Source organism: Chamaea fasciata, unplaced genomic scaffold, assembly GCF_029207755.1.
Source record: "Chamaea fasciata isolate MVZ Bird 193981 ecotype frontalis unplaced genomic scaffold, bChaFas1.0.hap1 SCAF_5, whole genome shotgun sequence".
NCBI classification, from domain to species: domain Eukaryota; kingdom Metazoa; phylum Chordata; class Aves; order Passeriformes; family Sylviidae; genus Chamaea; species Chamaea fasciata.
In genome coordinates, this window is record NW_027094090.1 from 61,463,061 (window position 1) to 61,479,909 (window position 16,849).

General features: G+C 40.7%; 1 protein-coding gene across 3 annotated transcripts in view; it reads left to right on the forward strand.

Moving 5' to 3' along the window:
• Positions 1-9,850, forward strand: part of POLR3B (RNA polymerase III subunit B) — a 70,753-nt gene extending 60,903 nt beyond the window's left edge. For 2 of the 3 annotated variants that reach the window (XM_066183974.1, XM_066183977.1), the window contains 3 exons: positions 241-354; positions 5,452-5,625; positions 9,621-9,850. In XM_066183974.1, the coding sequence (XP_066040071.1) occupies positions 241-354; positions 5,452-5,625; positions 9,621-9,750 (418 nt within the window). In that variant the 3' untranslated portion in view covers positions 9,751-9,850. The remainder of the gene's footprint in view (positions 1-240; positions 355-5,451; positions 5,626-9,620) is intronic. The other variant, XM_066183975.1, reaches the window with a different exon arrangement.
• Positions 9,851-16,849: the final 6,999 nt, after the last annotated feature.

A 16,849-nucleotide genomic window follows, 5' to 3' on the forward strand; every position in this document is an offset into this window, starting at 1 on the left:
TTCAGAAGCTTTTTCCTTGCTGCAGTGGAGACAGAAGCATGTGGTGCTGGCAGTGTACTGCCCCTGTGTTCAGATTTCTCTGGAAGGGGTTTCAGACCCAGAAAATCCAAACACATTTTTCTAGGACTCATAATTTTTAAATTGTTTCACATTTCTCCTGTACATGACAGCCTTGCTTCTCTTAAGGTAGATGTGTGCTAACTGTGGATGTCGGTTTTGCTTTGCTTTTTACTCTTTCAGGGAGCCTTTGGAAGCATATATCTATTTTGGTCCTGTGTATTACCAGAAACTGAAGCACATGGTGTTGGATAAAATGCATGCAAGAGCTCGAGGACCCAGAGCAGTGCTCACCAGGTATTATTACAGACTAAGCACAAAATTGCTGTGTACATGCAGAAGTGTACCCAGTTGACTGATTGCTATAAAACAAAGGTTTTTTTACCTTGTGATACTTGGCACAAAATGCTATGAGCTGTTATTACACTGTTGCAGACCAAAAACTCTGACAGTAGACTGCAGCAGGAGGTTGTTCTGAAGGTTCAGGTGTGGTCTATGTGGTTCAAAAGTTGAGTTTGCTTCTCAAACTTCTGCTAGTAGCTGGTAGGAACACCATCTCTGATTCACAGTACCCACTGTAGACCTTTCCTATCAAATTGCTTATATCATAGGTATTTTAAGAGGTTTGGTTTTTCTTTAACATTTTGACTTTTATAAAATCAGGTATGAGTAGAAGGAAGAAATTTTAAAGTATGGTCTAATATTTCAGCATACTTTGAGAAACCCTTTGGGGAAATTGAAGCCTCCTGCTTTTACTGGTACTACTTACTTATTCTCCCTAAAGCCAAAGTCTGTGTCTGCTTGCACTCATGTTCAAAGTTTCTTATATTCCTTGCTTACAAAAAGGAGTTTGGTGGCTTTGCTTTGGGGATGCTTCTAAAGTGTCATTTACTTCACCTCTCTCCATCACAATATTCAGTTATTTACTGAAACTTGCCAGAAAATTAAATTCCAACTAATCCTGAGTATTCTAGGAAAGGTTATTCCAAATGTCCTTTGCCAGTCTTTCTGGGCTGTTTTGTAGACCCTTATACCTCATCTTCTCCGTGGTGGTACTCTTCTTTTTGATCAGTCCAGTCTTGTACTGATTCTGACCACAGAAATCTTTGTACTGTTTTTAAGATGTGAGCACAGTCATGTCTATCCCACCCTTACTCTTCCCTATAGCAAACATGATTTGAATTCTTCAATTCTTCATTTATTTTTATGCCTCTGATTGTGTGAGGATCCACCACTCTTGCTTTGCCTGGCTGCACAACAGCTCTTAGTAAGTGCAGCTTCTACCTATTGATGTGCTGTTAGAGAAAGGAGGGGCAGGTCTCTGCTGTACTTGATACAGAGGTGTCTCCGTCTTTGGCTTTTCATTGCTTATTTCCTATGCCTTTTTGTTTTCCAACGTCACACTGTCTATAGGACAAACTAATGCTTTCCATTGAAATAAATACCAGTGGTTGAACTGGGAAAGAAATCATGAAAAGATTTTGTAACTCTTGTCTGAACTTCTTCATCAACCACATTGAGAAAAGGAGGTGTAGCACAACCACAGCTGCTTGCCTATATGAATATAAATGATATTCCCAAATAATAGGCTCTCTGCCCCATTTTCTGTTCTTCAGTGTGTTAAGCATTATATTGGTCCTTCATGTGAAAGTGAAAACTCTCTGTCTTAGCTAGCAGTACACAGGATTTGCTGGAACTCCTGGCTTACCCAAATCCCTTGATCTGCCTTTGTATTGCCTCCCCAACTTCTCAGCTGTTTAGAGATACTGAATTTAAATGAAACCTAAATACCAAGTCAATGTAATGTTTATATGTAAAGATGAAAGTTGTGTGATTTCCCCCATCCCTTACTTTCTGCAAATTCTTTGTTCAGTCAGTAGCATCATACTATGTAATTAGGGCTCCTTATTTGACTTTCAGGAAAGCTAGTGGATGTTCAATTTATGCTGCCTCTTGACTAGTCTTTCAGGGATTTCCTTTTTTCTCCTCAAATAATTAAACATTTGTTACTGCCATTGCCTCTGCTGAGAGAGTCAGCATTGCCGGCTTTCATATTCGCTATTGTTTTATCATCCATTGCACTTCCTGGAGAGTAGATTGCATCTAACATTCTTTTTTGATTTTAAAAGTAATCCTGTAACAGCTTCCAACGTGGAATTTGGCTGTCATTGTCTTGAAATGCATTTTATTATATATCAAATATACCCTAAGTGGCAGAGCAAAGCTGAATTTCCATCTGGAATAAGGCAGAATATTTGAGCTTCCTGATCATCACTGATTCTAGCTATTGTTCTGATTAAAACAAGACTTTGCAGAATTGCAAAGCAGCACTCTTTGTCAACATGGTCAAAACCCACCGGGATATTGCTCTCTGGACTGGTACTCAAACTGAAATGCAATGCTTAATTTCAGTGCCGCGGGTAGTTGACAATTAATCTTTAATGCAGTTCTGTATGTGGTGTTGCCCAGATACCCTGTCCTGCTGAATCTTTTTAATAGATAAACTGCTTTTAATTTTTCTTACAAGAGGGCAATGTGAGCTTTTTGCGTGCGTAGTTGTTCTGATGGACACTGTCGGAGCTGCCACCTGTGTGTCTTTGGACGTGTCACGTGCCAGGTCCTGTTGTGCTGCAGGGGAGCAACGGGACAAACACGACTCAGGGCTCCCCTCTGTGCTCTGGGGCTCTGTGAGCACGGGATGCCCTCCTCCTCCACACAGTGTTTTTTAGGTAATGTTCCACCTCTTGGAGATCAGTGTTTCAGCAAACAGCTCCATTCAAACTAGTCACTAGTTATCCCTAGCAGACACAAGGGAGATCTGCTGAGACCATGGGGGTAGACTTATTTCCCCCACTGGCCAGTGAAACAAGGTAGCTAAACCCTCTGTTCTTGCAGAAAATGCAGAATTAGTGCAAATAAATTCTTAATGTGCTTAAAAACACTGAAGTTAATTGTTTTATGATTTTTTTCTAAAGGCAACAGTTAAGCAGAATGAAGATCACTTATTTTTTATTTAAAGCGTCACTGCATTTTATTTAGCACTTGAGGATTTGAAGAACTTAGGTTTTTCCCTAATATTAAAAATATCTCTTTTTCATGATATTCCCAATCTTGTTTTCAAGAATCTGCTTTGTTTTCTGATGCTATATTTAGAATAAAGAAAGAAGTTAGTTGCCATGGGCAACAGCTGCAGTGTACATGTGTATAGTGGAAAAGGGAAAGCACAGATGCTTTGTAAGTACTGTTTTAACATTTTAAACAACTTTTTGTATGAGGAATTTTAAAACTCATGTGAGCTGGAAGAAGAATCTGATAATCTTAGGAAGCAGAAGATAGACTCATTTCAAGGGTTCAATCTCAATTTTGAAATTTTTGGTAGTTTAGAAAACTACTTTTTAGGTAGGCAGGATTTTGTTTTGTTTTCTTTCAATGAGATCATACTGACAGTTGGAGTGAAACTTAACAGCTAAAGTTTCAAGTTCTTTTTTTCTTTTGGTTTTTTTTTTTGGGGGGGGGGGGACGCTTTTTGTTTTATTTTTAATGGAATTTTATCTGCCTTAAAAATATTCACCCTGTATCTGTTGGAAGACCCGCTATGGCATATCTATGCATGGAGTTGAGGCCCCATACTTTTTCCAGATGTTTTATCCTGCCATAATTGGGGTGAGACTTTATTTGGGCTTACATATGTAAAACTAATGTCCTGTAGAAGAGCACCAGGTGAGACTTCTGAAAGCAAACTTGTGTATTAAAAAATACTATAGAAGTCAGTCCATAAAAACAACTTGGGCACTTCTAGCACCGTAGCAGATGCCTGTTTCCTTGGAGGTCCAAACAGCTTTTAAAATCTGCCTCTTGGCACTTCAGAAGAGAAACTGCATTCACCACAGGGTTAGTCTTTTAAAAGAGTATCTGAACAGTGATGGTGCCATCATCTGGGGAGGGGGCCTGGGGAGTTTAATCAGGATGTAAACAACTTCTATTTATTCTCCCAACAGTGGGAAAAACAGAAGGTTATATGAATGAAAAGGATAATTTGAATTACAAGCAGATTAGTGTTAAGGTTCTAGTGTGGTCAGGGTAAGAGAAACTACTTCCCACAAAAAATAAATACAACTTGCATCTTTAGAAGATATTTTGGTCTGGTAATTAGGCTTAGTTTTTACGTGTTACAAAAGATTATTAGATGTTGAAGGCTTTTATAAATTCTTTCCTGTGATTTGCAGCAAGTTGGCAAAATCTTATTTTTATTATCTTTAGTAAGCTTAACAAATTCAGTTGTTGGAAGTAATAGAAACAAAATGTACTCCAAAAGTAATTGGTCAGGTCTGTCATTGAATATTTTAGGTGGATTACACTGCTGCAAGTCAGAAACAGCACATAAACATGAGGTTTCAGGGAGCAGTGAAGCTCAGTGACTTCTTTTAAATTCCTTCTCTTTACTGTCATGTTTCAGGGAATATACTAAGATGGAAATATTTGTTAAAATGCATGCAGTATATTAGTGCTAAAGGAATTCAGGATTGTTTTTGCTTCATAGTTTGCTCTGATATTTGCAACCTAAGTATTACATCGTTGTGCTGGTACATGACAATAGAACTGATACTATGAAATTGCAGAATGACAAACAAGAGGTTAAAAGTTTTGATTGTGTCCAACAAAAAAATTGGCTTAAGCAGTCTTAATGGTAGATAATATACAGTACCTTATTCTTTTACCTCAAAATCTTTAGTGTATTCTTGATTGCTTTATTAAAATTTTCCTCTAGCACCTAAGGACAGGGAGTTTCCCCAGACAATAAATAAGAGTTTGACTTGTGTAGAGGAACCTGTAGAACACAAAAGTGAGTCTATTAACCATCATACATGAAAAAAATAAACTAGATAAATGTTATTTTAAAAAATAGCATTTCAATCATGAGTTAGCAATATGTGTACTACTTGTTTGCTGACTTATTTTGGTATTCTCTCACAGATCAAAACCATCTTTATTTTAGAAATTAGTCTTAGCTGTAGTTCAGCTGAAACATTAGGTTGATGATTGATTCATTAGCTGCTGAATACTGTTTCATTTTGTTCACTACAAATGATAATGTCTCATCAAGAAAGAGTGCCAAATCTGTGTCCAGATTGTCTTGGGCACTCTTGAAAATCTTTTTGGTTTCACTTATTCAGCTGCATTCTGTGAGGTAAAGAGCTGTGGCCTGATGCTGCAGTTGCCACTTACAAAACTGCATCATATTGCAGGTACAGGAGCAACACATTTGTGAGATCAGCAGCTCTGGTTTGTAAAGTCCATCAACCCTGTGTTGTTCCTACAGTTTGAAGATAGGCTAGAGTAATAGAATGTATGTCTTAGAATACTTACTACCTTTCTCAAATATTTATTTCAAAGGCAACCCACTGAAGGTCGATCCCGTGATGGTGGTTTACGTCTTGGAGAGATGGAACGGGATTGTTTGATAGGTTATGGAGCCAGCATGCTTTTATTGGAGAGACTGATGATTTCAAGTGATGCCTTTGAGGTGGATGTTTGTGGGCAGTGTGGCTTGCTGGGGTACTCGGGATGGTAAGTTGTCAAGTGCCTCTGTGTAACAGAACCTTGCCCTTGGTTGCAGTGCTTCTCAGTTTTCAAGTGCTCACAAGCACAAATTAACAGTCTCATGCACTTTCATCAAAAAGTTCAAAATTGCTATTTGGAAAAATGGTGACGGGATGGTTCTTTATTGTGGTCCGATTGAAGTTATGACTGAATTGAGTGTGTGGTCAGTGGGCCAGGTATCTCTCCTGTTTGGGGGCACAGGTGTTTGTCTTCCACAGCCAGGCTGTTCCGTGCAGTCTGTCTGCTGACCTTCCTTCCCACCCTTGCAAAGGGATTATCAAGTGCCCAATCCCATATATTTTGAAAAGCAGTGTCAATGTACTTGACACTTCTGTCAGCAGAAGTGAGGGTACTGGCTGGACTACTCACACATCTTCCTGCTACAATCACATGTTGAACCTCACAAGGCTGAAGAGTGAGAGTGGGCACAGAAGGAGAAGAAAGCAATATCCCCTGCTTTCTTGATCTCTAGCTATAGGAATTCATAATCCCATGCATTTGGTTTTCTTTGGCTGTGCCCCTCCAAAATGCCTTTTGCTTTTTAGTCTTGTTAAACAAGGAGTTCCTCCTCAAAGCATCAGGCAAATGCACTGATCCCATGTTGGAGCTTGAGAGACAAGCAGCTGTCTGTTCAGAAATTCAGCTGGCTTCTACCTGAATTTCTTGTCCCTAGAAAACTTCTCTCTAGACTGGCTAATGGTCTTGCTGTCTTACTCTGAGACCTAACACAGTACTGAGTTGGTCTCCTGAAAACAAACTGGTTTTTCATGTAGGGGAAGCATAAAACTGGTTGTCAATTTTGAGATGGTAGATTTAAAGTTGTCCTGTAGCATGCTAAATATACACGAGTATTATTAGAAGACAAACTGACTGCTGTTCATAGTCTTAGAGGTGAGGGAGATGTTTTGCTTTGACCTGGTTTTGTTTTAGGCAAGCAGAAAACAGACTTGTGAGACCAATAGGAACCTGAGATACAATGTTCTTGCAAGCTTTGCAAAAACAGGTGACCTGAAATCCCATGACTAAGGGAAGAAAAAATCAATGGTGCAAGTTCAAGTTACAAGTTACTCCAACATTTATGTTGGGGAAAGATGGAGAGTTAAAAAGGAGGAGAAAGATTAATTTCAAAACCTCAAAAGACCACAGTTGGAAACTTGCCATGTCTTGGATATCAGCATCAATCTATTGGGAGAGTCAGGAAATTGGACTTTATTCACTTCAGTGGCTCGAGAGTGATTTTTCCATGATATAAGGAAGTAGGAAAGTAAGGTGTATTCTCAGTTTGTAGATATGTAAAGGTGACAGCTACTGTTTCTGCCCTTGGTCAGACCATTTTTCTGAAGCATGTGGCTTCTGGCCAGGAACCAAACACCACCTTTGTCTGCTCACAGCAGCAGCTGTGCTCCTGGGGGAGCAGATGTTCAGACAGAGGTGGGTAAACACGTGTAATCCAGAAGAGAGATGAGCCCTTCTCTGGGCATTCTGTTGTGATAGGTGATTTTCAGTTGGGCATGGTCCTGCTGGCTCTTGTGCCATAACTCTTTCTGGGAGTCCTGTTTTTCTAGAGGGTGTGTTCAGTGTATGTATAAGAAGGGAAGCTTTTTTCTGACCCAGGTTTCTTAAAACTACTGCAATGCAAATAAAAATTGCAGGAGGTAGTGTGAAAGGAAGGACATGCCGTAAGTCAAAGAACCAACCACTTCTAACTGTGTAAAAGATTGCCTTTAAAAAACCACATGCAGATGTAGCTCAATTATTTTTTCAATAAGACCTTGACTTTCAGAACAGTCCTTGAAGCTTTTCAGAATCCACAGGAAGTAAAAGTACCTTGAAGAAAATTAAGAATTTGAACTTTAGAAGTAATACTACATTTTATTTTTAAGGTGTTGAGAATACATTTCATTTTTTGAAGTTTGTAGCAAAGTTTAGTAACTCCTTAAATAATTGTGAAAGAAACTACTGTCTCAGACAGAGCCAGACATTCTTGCAATTTGATTCTGTGAAAAGCTGTCTGATGTGTGAGAGTAATCAATAAGTGAGCTTCTGCTAAATTTTATACTGTGTCTACCAGTATCTGAAGTAAATGGCCCTATAATGAGCATCACAGCAGAGACTAGGTCATTAGAGAAACTTCCAAATGGGCCTTTTCAGTGACTCAGGCATTAATAAGACATTGCTGCAAGAAGCCTTTCAGAAACATTGTTTGTGGCTAGCATTAAGGGCACTTGTCTTATGGAAGATGAGCCCTTCCTCTCAGACAAGGACTAGCCCCTGGGTACGTTTTTCTGCGAGATAGTAACAGCAGATCAGTGTTGGGGCCTGAACGGGAGTTTTCACAGGGAAAAGGGGCTCTTGTGGCAGCGACAGAATTTGTCCCTGTAAAAAATGTGGTTGCAACTTAGTATATTTTACTGAGTTTATGCAGATTTTCCAACTTAGATGTTTCACAGGTGCTTAGGAACAGAACTCCACTGAATGCAATAAGCAAAATTTGGTCCTTTTTTGATGATGAGTTATTCTGATCTCTCTAGTATGTGCATTTTAAAATATACATACAGAAAAATTTTGTTTCTGGTCCAGATTCAGCCTTGAATGGTACAGTTGCCTTTTTCTGAGTCAATTAGTGTCAGTTCTAATACCAAATGGTCTTTCAAGTACTTGTTTCTGTGATCTCTGTTTGATGGAGTTTTGTGCTCACTGCACCTTTCTGGGTGGTCCCCGTTGAGTACAAAGCAGGCCCAGAACAGCATAGCATTGAGCCTGGATGCAGTGAGTAGTCTGTGCTCCTCAGTCCCTAGGAGCTGTTATCAGATGCTGGACGTGTGCTCGTAGCAGAGAAGTTGTGTCTCATCAGGCTTCCAGGGCCTGCAAGGAATTCTGTCTCTCCTGTTGAGAGCAATTGCTTGCTTGCCATTGCTGGAGAATGACTCCCATGTAGGTCACTTCCACCATAAAATATACCTATTGCTGTAAATATGGACTAGGGCAGTAGTTACGAACCTGCATTGACTGTGAGCCTCATTCTGTACCACAGAAGCCTGCAGGAGGTTTGCTAATACTTCCTTAATTGAATCTTCAGACTGTTATGACTTTATGCCAGAAATATAAATTTGTAACACAGGAACAAAAAAAAAGAGCTTTGTTAGACCATTAGGAAATGCTGAGTCACTCTGTGTTCCCAAAGGACTGGCTTTCTCAACTCTCCAGAAACAGAAAATTGAATATACAGGAGAATTAAGTAATAAGGAGGTTGGAAACTAATTTTTATAAGAAATATTTTCTACCACCACTGAATTTGAATCCCAATACTGTAAAGATGGCTGACTAGCCTATTTATTCCATATATAGTCAAGGTTTTATCTATATGACAAAAAATCCCATTCTCTCTGAATTTTAAGATCATTAGAGCAAAGAGCACAAAGAATAGGTGTTAAAGCAGTTTTACTGAATTTCTATGCTGATTAAAGCTTAAAGATGTAAGATGAGAAGTGCCTCTTTTCTGGAAAGTGTAATAATTTGAGACATTGTATGGAGAAATTGTGTAAAAAAACCTGTCTTTCTTCCTGACTCTTCTTTTTGTGACATACATATAACACAGAAATTTAACCATTTTTTCAGAAACACTTGGCTTTGTTCACCTCCTTTCAATGCAGTACTGAATTTGTTGACATTTATGTGAGTGCTGAAGAAGCAGAAGTCAATCCTGTTAGCTCCTGAGCATTGTGATTGCCCTCCTAGAAGAGTGCAAGTTTAATATTAAACTCCTATTGATTTCAGTCAGATTATTTAAGGACTTAAAGCGATGACTTAAGCACTAAAATGTGTCTCAAACATTTGGTGCTTCTAGGATTGTGGCCAGTGTTTAAATGAAGATGGACAAAACAACAGTGGCTAGTGGCAATTGGGTTTTTTCAGCAGAAGTTACGGACCAACTCTAACTTTTTTTTTGTTTGTTTCCCTAGGTGCCACTACTGCAAATCATCATGTCATGTGTCCTCTCTGCGCATACCATATGCCTGTAAACTCTTATTCCAAGAACTGCAGTCCATGAACATCATACCTAGGCTAAAACTAGCTAAGTACAATGAATGAACAAGATGAAAAAGATCGAAAAAAGCACCTCAAGGAATTTAAATCCAGCATACCTAACTGGGAGGTTTTTGGTGAACAGGAATAAACTCTAAAACCTGAATGAAGGGAGGTGCAAGACAGTAGGAAATCATTCTTACATATCCTCCTTGTTTCTAAGCTGACAAGGGAGAGTCTGTCAGTGAAATACACTAGGAACAGTTCCGAAGCTTTGATTAGTCATGAGCGAGACAGGTGGGAATTGTGGAATAAGGCCATGATCCAGCAAAGCACTTGGATCACTTCAAAAATTTGCATGCTTGCATTTGAAAAGTCTTTGCTGGACTAGGTCTTAAGCAGAGCTAAATACAGATCTTATTCACAGGGGTTAAAAATGTTTTCCAAACTGTTGTAATAAATGTTTTAAATAATATTGGCTGAACATATTGATGGTTGTGTAAGGATGGTAAGGCCTTACAATACCTAAACCATTTTCTGTTCCTAAAGCAGTTTGTTAAAGCATTAAAATTTTTTGAAGTAGTCTCAATGTTAGAGAAAAGAAACTACTTTCTCAAGAGCTTGAGATCAGACATTTTGAGTGAGATTTCTACATGCCAGGTGCATTTGTGTGCCAGCAATGGTGTGCCTGTACAGCTGATATGCTCCCAACTAAATGTACACAGTTTCCATGAAGTTCAGGGGAGAAGGTGACTGCATATGTAGCAAGTTCATGATACAGCACACAGATACCTATTCCATTCCTACTGAGGGTGGCAGATCTGATAATACACTGGCTCAAAGTCCTGAAAAGACAGGCTGCAAACACTAGGTAATGATCATTACCTAGTGTGCTGTCATAGGACCCTAGAACTTTTTTAAAATACGAAAATAACCAAAGCATTTTAAAAACAAAACAAAACCTATGAAGAACAACAAATCCTTCACTGACAGTGAAGCAGGTTTGAATGACCTGAAAGGATTTAGAAAGGGAATAGCTGGATTTTTTCATGAGGTCTGAAGCCTAGAACTAAAGCAGTGGATGAACTAAGAATCATTTAGTACCCTAAACTAATGAGCTCTTACTCAGCAAAGCATGCAGTTAACTTTTTAAACGAAGGACATCAACACGCGCAGACTTCATCTATCCTTCAGTGAAGAGCAGCACTCTGGGTCAGCAAGGATACAGAACACTGCCTATGGTGTGGAAGTCCTGAGATGCTCTTTGGCTCCTCATATGGCTGAACTTTATGTACTGATCCTGACACTGCTCATGCTGCTGTTCTCTTAGCTCTGAGCACAGATGAGTATCAGCCTGAGTAGATTTCTTTTTAGCCTTCCACAAAATGCTTAAAATAATACTTCTCTGTTTGGGCTTAAAAACCAATCCTGAAGAAATAGATTCTACTTTCCTTCTCTTTTTTTTTCCCCCTTTTTCTTGTAATTGGACTGGTGACAACACGGATGTCAACACAGCACAGCTGGATTAGAAAACCTTTTGAAGCACCTCTTCCAGGATCCAAACAGTTCAGGGTTACTTACAAGAGAGTTTTAAGAGAGTGAGAGAGTGACGTCCTCCACACTGGAGGAAGAGGTTAACCAAAAGCCTCCACCGAATGAACAACCTTTGCTTTGGTGCCTGAGTTGGCCCAGCTGCAGCTCAGGAACACCAGCAGAGGGAGTGAGCCTCTAAGGCTACGGCTGCTGGGGGACACCAAGGAAACCCGCTGAGGATAAGGGTCCTTGCTCCCTAGTTCTCTCCTAGGTGGTCTCCTAGGTTGGGTGGTCAGAGCTGCAGGACATGAAGACTAAGAAATGTGGAAATTGCACACGTGGAAATTGAAGCAGTTACAGGAGAGATGGAGAAGCAACAAAGAATGTGCTCATGAGTAACCTCATTGTGAAAAAAGGTCTGTGTGCAGCCCTCAGGAGGAACCTTGTAGCTCGTTCACCTCAAGCTGATGAAAGCATGGGGAGGAATGAGTTTTTGAGGGTGAAGGATATCCTGTAGTAGCTGAAGTTTAGGAAGGGAGGAGCAGCCTTAAGAATGATGGATCCAGTAAAGCCTAGAAACTAGACATGTCTGGCAGTAAGTGAGGGTCACCCACTATCAGCTGCTCTGGTGATACCTACATCAGCTGTATTTACACATCACTGCTGCCTGTCCTAAGCCTGTGCCTACACTGGAGGCTTATTTGAGTGCAGATCTGGGTTGAAACTCTGATACTTACTTACTGTGTCTCTAAGAGGCTGTCTATGTTCCATCATAATTGACACCTGCAAGTAATCTCTTGGCAATGGAATAAGCATTACAAAACCACCAGCAGAAACAGAACAAATGGCTATGGATTCCTGGAATATGATTGGTCAAAGTGGCAATTCATGGAAGGAATCTTACTGCAGTCAGGAAAAAATTGTCATGCATGGACTGATGAGGTAAAATACAGAACCCCAGAGCTGTCACATTACTTTCCTCTGGTGAGCCTCATCCTTGCAGCTGTTTGAATTATCTTCCCAGACAACCTCCCTTCCCCCCTTTTTATACTGTGAATGCTTTCAGAAAAAAGGTCTTATGTCAGCTCATGGCTGTACTGCTGGAGCTAGTCTTGCCCAGATCAACCCTGCCATCACTATCTAACTGCTGAATTAGATACCATATCCTGAACAACACCTGAGAAAATCTGAAGGCTTTAGCACTAGGAGCTGTGTCTAGAAAACTACCATAAGGTTTTCATTCCATTGCAACTTCTTTATTCTTTGTATATAATGCCCAGGAGAAGCTTTCTAGAATTGCTGTTTGGCAGGAAGGTCTTGAGCATCAGTCCCAGCTGAAGTGCCAGATGCAATCCATTTTCTGATACGAGCTAGACATGTGTGCTGCTGTTGGAAAAGATACCTAACTCCATGTAGTATAAGTTGCCACTTGCTTTGCAGATAAAGGGTTAAGTGCTATGTATCCTGATGAATACTGGACATGTCCAGCCCTACTGTTTGGTTGTGAGAAACAGAATGAAGTCAGGGCTGAGCTGCAGAATGCTATGGGGTAGAGAGCAAAGCACGGGGCTTCTGGCCAGTTCTGGAGCTGAGAGCAACACAGGTCACTAGAGTTCAGAAAACCAGCTTCACTTCAAATCATTTACATAACCCTTACAGGTATTTATTTATTTATTTTTTTAAGTAAATGTATCCAAACATGTAAATAAGAAAAACAAACTATAAAGAAAAATGAAACCAGACTGGCCAATTTTGGCATTCAAAGAGGATATATTATGAAATAAAGCATACTGAGATGTAATAATTTTAAGATGAAAGTAAAGGAAGGGCTCCCACTAAGCAGAATTGGTTTTGTTTGTAATGCCCATATCTCATTAAGGGTTTTCCTTACAAAGAAGCTTCAATGTGCAGCAAAGAGAGCTTTTTAATTCATTGAACTCCTTATTTCTTGTTTAAACAGGGAGGAAAACCATTGAAAAACATAGACTCATGATGATGAGAAATTACTGTGTCTTTTCTTTTGTTTTCTAATGGTAACTAAAAAAAATCTGTGGTTTGTAGCAAAATGGGAGTACATCAAAATTAAAAGCTATAAAGACTGAAGAATATTTCACTGGTTAGTGGTAACAAAGGGCAAACTAATGAAAAGTGCTGTGCACCTGACGAAACCTGAGGGATTTGCAAGCCCTCGTCTGGCCACCTGTAAAGCATGACAGTAACTGGTGTCACACAGCTGCAAAACCAAACCAGAGGGGCTAAAAATCTGTCTGTACTTTGCCCCAAGGCTCTTGAGGATGAGGATGGCCCTAGTGAGGGGGAGCATAGGCCTTGAAACAAGGTTGCTGGCTTGCAGCCCTCCCACAGTGACCCACAGGAGCCCTCCTCAGCCGTGTCTTAGCACAAGCACCTCTGGAGTTGTGGCAGGGAGCTGGCTTAGCACTGCTGAGAGCCCCTCCAGCCGGCCTCTCCTCCCGTTGGAGCTGAGGATTGTTTTACAGCCCTTTGCCATTTCAGCAGGGCCATGGGGCACTTGATGAATTCCCTCTTCGGAAGAGGACGTGACTTGCCCAGGGCCACAGAAAGACTGTGCCAGAACTGGGATCAGGCCTCCACAGTCCCCAGGTGCCAGACACGTGCTTGCCTTAAAACTGAGCACTTCATCAAACCGTAAAATCCAGCCAGATGGTGACTCTTTGCTATTATCTGGACCAGTGCTGGGAGGCTTAACGTGTGCAAGGCACGGTGAGGATCCGGATTCCAGTTTCTGTGTCTAAGGCTTAGAAGCCCAGAAGTGGATCCATGTTTTAGACCTAAATGCTGCTAGAAACTTTGAACCAAGTTCTGACTTCAGTCCATACTTCTCATGAAATATTTCCATCTCAGCATGGGCCCACCAGTTTCAGTAGAGGAGTTCTTTCTTTGGGAAGGGGTAGAAAGGTGCAAGAGTAAAGACAACTGCTTTTGTCATTCTATTCTGCCCTGGATATGTGGCCTTTAGTCAGACTCTCTGCTTTCAGGTAGCCAGGACTGCATGAATCAGTTTTGCCTCTCTGCAATCTTTTAAGAAATCACCTTATGAGCCTGGGAGGCAAATACAGCCCCTCTGCCTTTCTTACGTACAAACTTTCATCCCAAAACACCGGGACTGTCAGTTAAACTCTCCAAACCCAGGTCAGAGCTAATACAGAGAATTTTTTGAGCTTGGCTTTTTAAAAAAAGCAGTCTATATGGCTTTATTCTCTTTTTGTCCCAAAAATCAACAGCAAATATTTTTGTTGTCTACCCAGCAAATAGACTTAGGCCTTTGATCCATCTTCCAAAAAATTCTTCCAAGCTCGTGAGCTACCCACTGCTCTGCATCTCACCGCCGGGAAGAAAAACAACAATATGTATTTCTCCTAACTGCAGTTACCCTTTTATTTCTGTATTTCCTGAGGCAGGTAACTGAGGTGGTTCCAGTGACCATGTATTTTTTCCAATAACTTTGTTGTGCATGTCCTTTTGTCCCCTCCTCCCAGCCAGTATATAAACAGCATGTTAGATCCAAATCAAAAGCAATTCCCTGCTGCTAACTGCAGCAGAGTCTTTGTCTTTCACTAGCCTGAGTTTTGGGGAGCTCCTTGACCTATGCATATGCTTTACCATTCCAGATGGTGCATGGTAGTTATTGTCTACTTGACAGTAAAACATAAACTGAGAAATAGCTCAAGAACTAAGAAAGAAGTTGGTGTGCTTAACAGTGAAGTTCTAATTTCTTGCTAAAATCATGTTCTAATAATGGCAACAGTTTTCCCTTGAACTCCTGGTGAATTGGAAACTTAAACTCTGCATTCAAGCCTCCCCCTGCCAGTCAGAGTCAGGCACTGAAGGTAATTCTCTATGCTCCAGGCAGATCAAAAGAAGCTCATTATCAGTCGATCATCTAAAAGGATATGACAGCTTCACATCCAGTTGTTCGGCAGCTGAGATGCAGTCTGGAATGGATCTTTTCTGTGTCTGTTGTCTATAATAGTTTTTAGGGCTGGCTCTTCTTCCAACACACAGTACAAATCCTCTGGTAACTAGTACCAGCTACACACAACAAAAGCCGGCTAAATCTGGTGTAAGCTCGGAAATCGATGACTGCTTGCCCTTTTCTCAAGCTCAAGTCAGCAAGTGTCTCCCAGGCTGAGCGTTCTGGGCAGCAGCCCTGGGGCCAGTGGGTCGTCTCAACTCCTACAATGATGATACTGCACAGGAGAGTGAATTCCCTTCCTCCATACAGACTGACCAGTGACCAATGTGAACCAGATATTTCCACTGTTCTCTTCTGGCAACACTGTCACTGCACTACTTTATAAGCAGAAGAGAGCTTGGGCTGAGCAAAATTCCTTTCACAGACATTAATAAGAGAAGATCATCTAAGGCTGCTGTGCTCATCTTCAACAAAACTTGGCTTCAGAAATGTCTAGTTAAAGCATGCCAGCTGCAATTCATGTTACTTTTCTTTCCAGCTAAAAGGAAGGTGCCCCCTGCCCCATGTGTGTGCAATCCATCATTTGCATGCCTCTGCTCTTCTGCTCATTTTCTACCTGATACCTGCATCTGTGCCTGCCCTAGCCACTTCGTCGTGGTGCTTGTGTCAATTAAAGGCTTTTGAAGGAATTGGTGCACTTGTTTACCTAGGCAGCCTTTTGATGTTCCTCTCCCAGATCTTGCATCTGTCAGCATCATGTTCCCCAAGCACAGACACAGAGTTGATTCCAGAAGTCATCTGTCAGCTTACTCTATATCCTGTCCTTCACCTATACGTATAGCTTCCTCAGGGGTGTTAATATATGTAAAATAAGGTTAACATTTCCTGTTCTGGTAATAAAGATGAGTAAGTGGGAAAGAGAAGCCAGTACAGAAACAAGATCCTTCTCTGTTTCGTCCATGGGATTTGCCCAGTAGATGAACATAGCAGAAACAGGAATGGAGCTGGGAAGGAGGGTTGACGGAAGCATGGGTTCATACTGAGAGAAGGAGGCTGTGGCTCAGGCAGGAAAATATGGAACCACTCACAGACTGCAGGCCACTGCTAAAATAATGAAGTGTCACTGTGTGTTTGGCTGTTGCCAGCAGTCTTACTGCCTTCACAGAGATACATCCAGAAGGATCCCCTGAGTCACTGAACTCAGATCCCTGGTATTGCAAAGAGCTGTCTCATGTAACTCCTTTCACAAGCAATTTCCATCCATTCCTAAAAGTAATGCAGGCCAGTGTCCCTGATAATCTATGGGAAAAGTTCTGTACAACTTCAGCCTAAAGTTGCCTTTTAGTAGAATTAGCTAAATTAATAGATAACAGTTTATTTTTAGGGGTTGCTTTGCTTTGCTTTGGGGTTTTTTTTTTTCTTTTTCTTTTTTTTTTTTTTTTCCCTGTGCCAGTAGTTTTGTTGAAAATGCTTTTCTTGGAGTTTCCCCCCAAAATATTTGTTAGAGTTCAGTGCAGATGCTCAGAGTGTAGTACCAGCATAAGCAGCATAAGGAGCTTTTTATGTCAAAAAAGGTGTGGTCACAGCCTACTGGCACAGACAGTTGCAGAGTAAAAGACAGTCCTAGAAATGTGTTTTTCTGAAAGATCTCAAAATACCTGGATGATAAGTTGATAC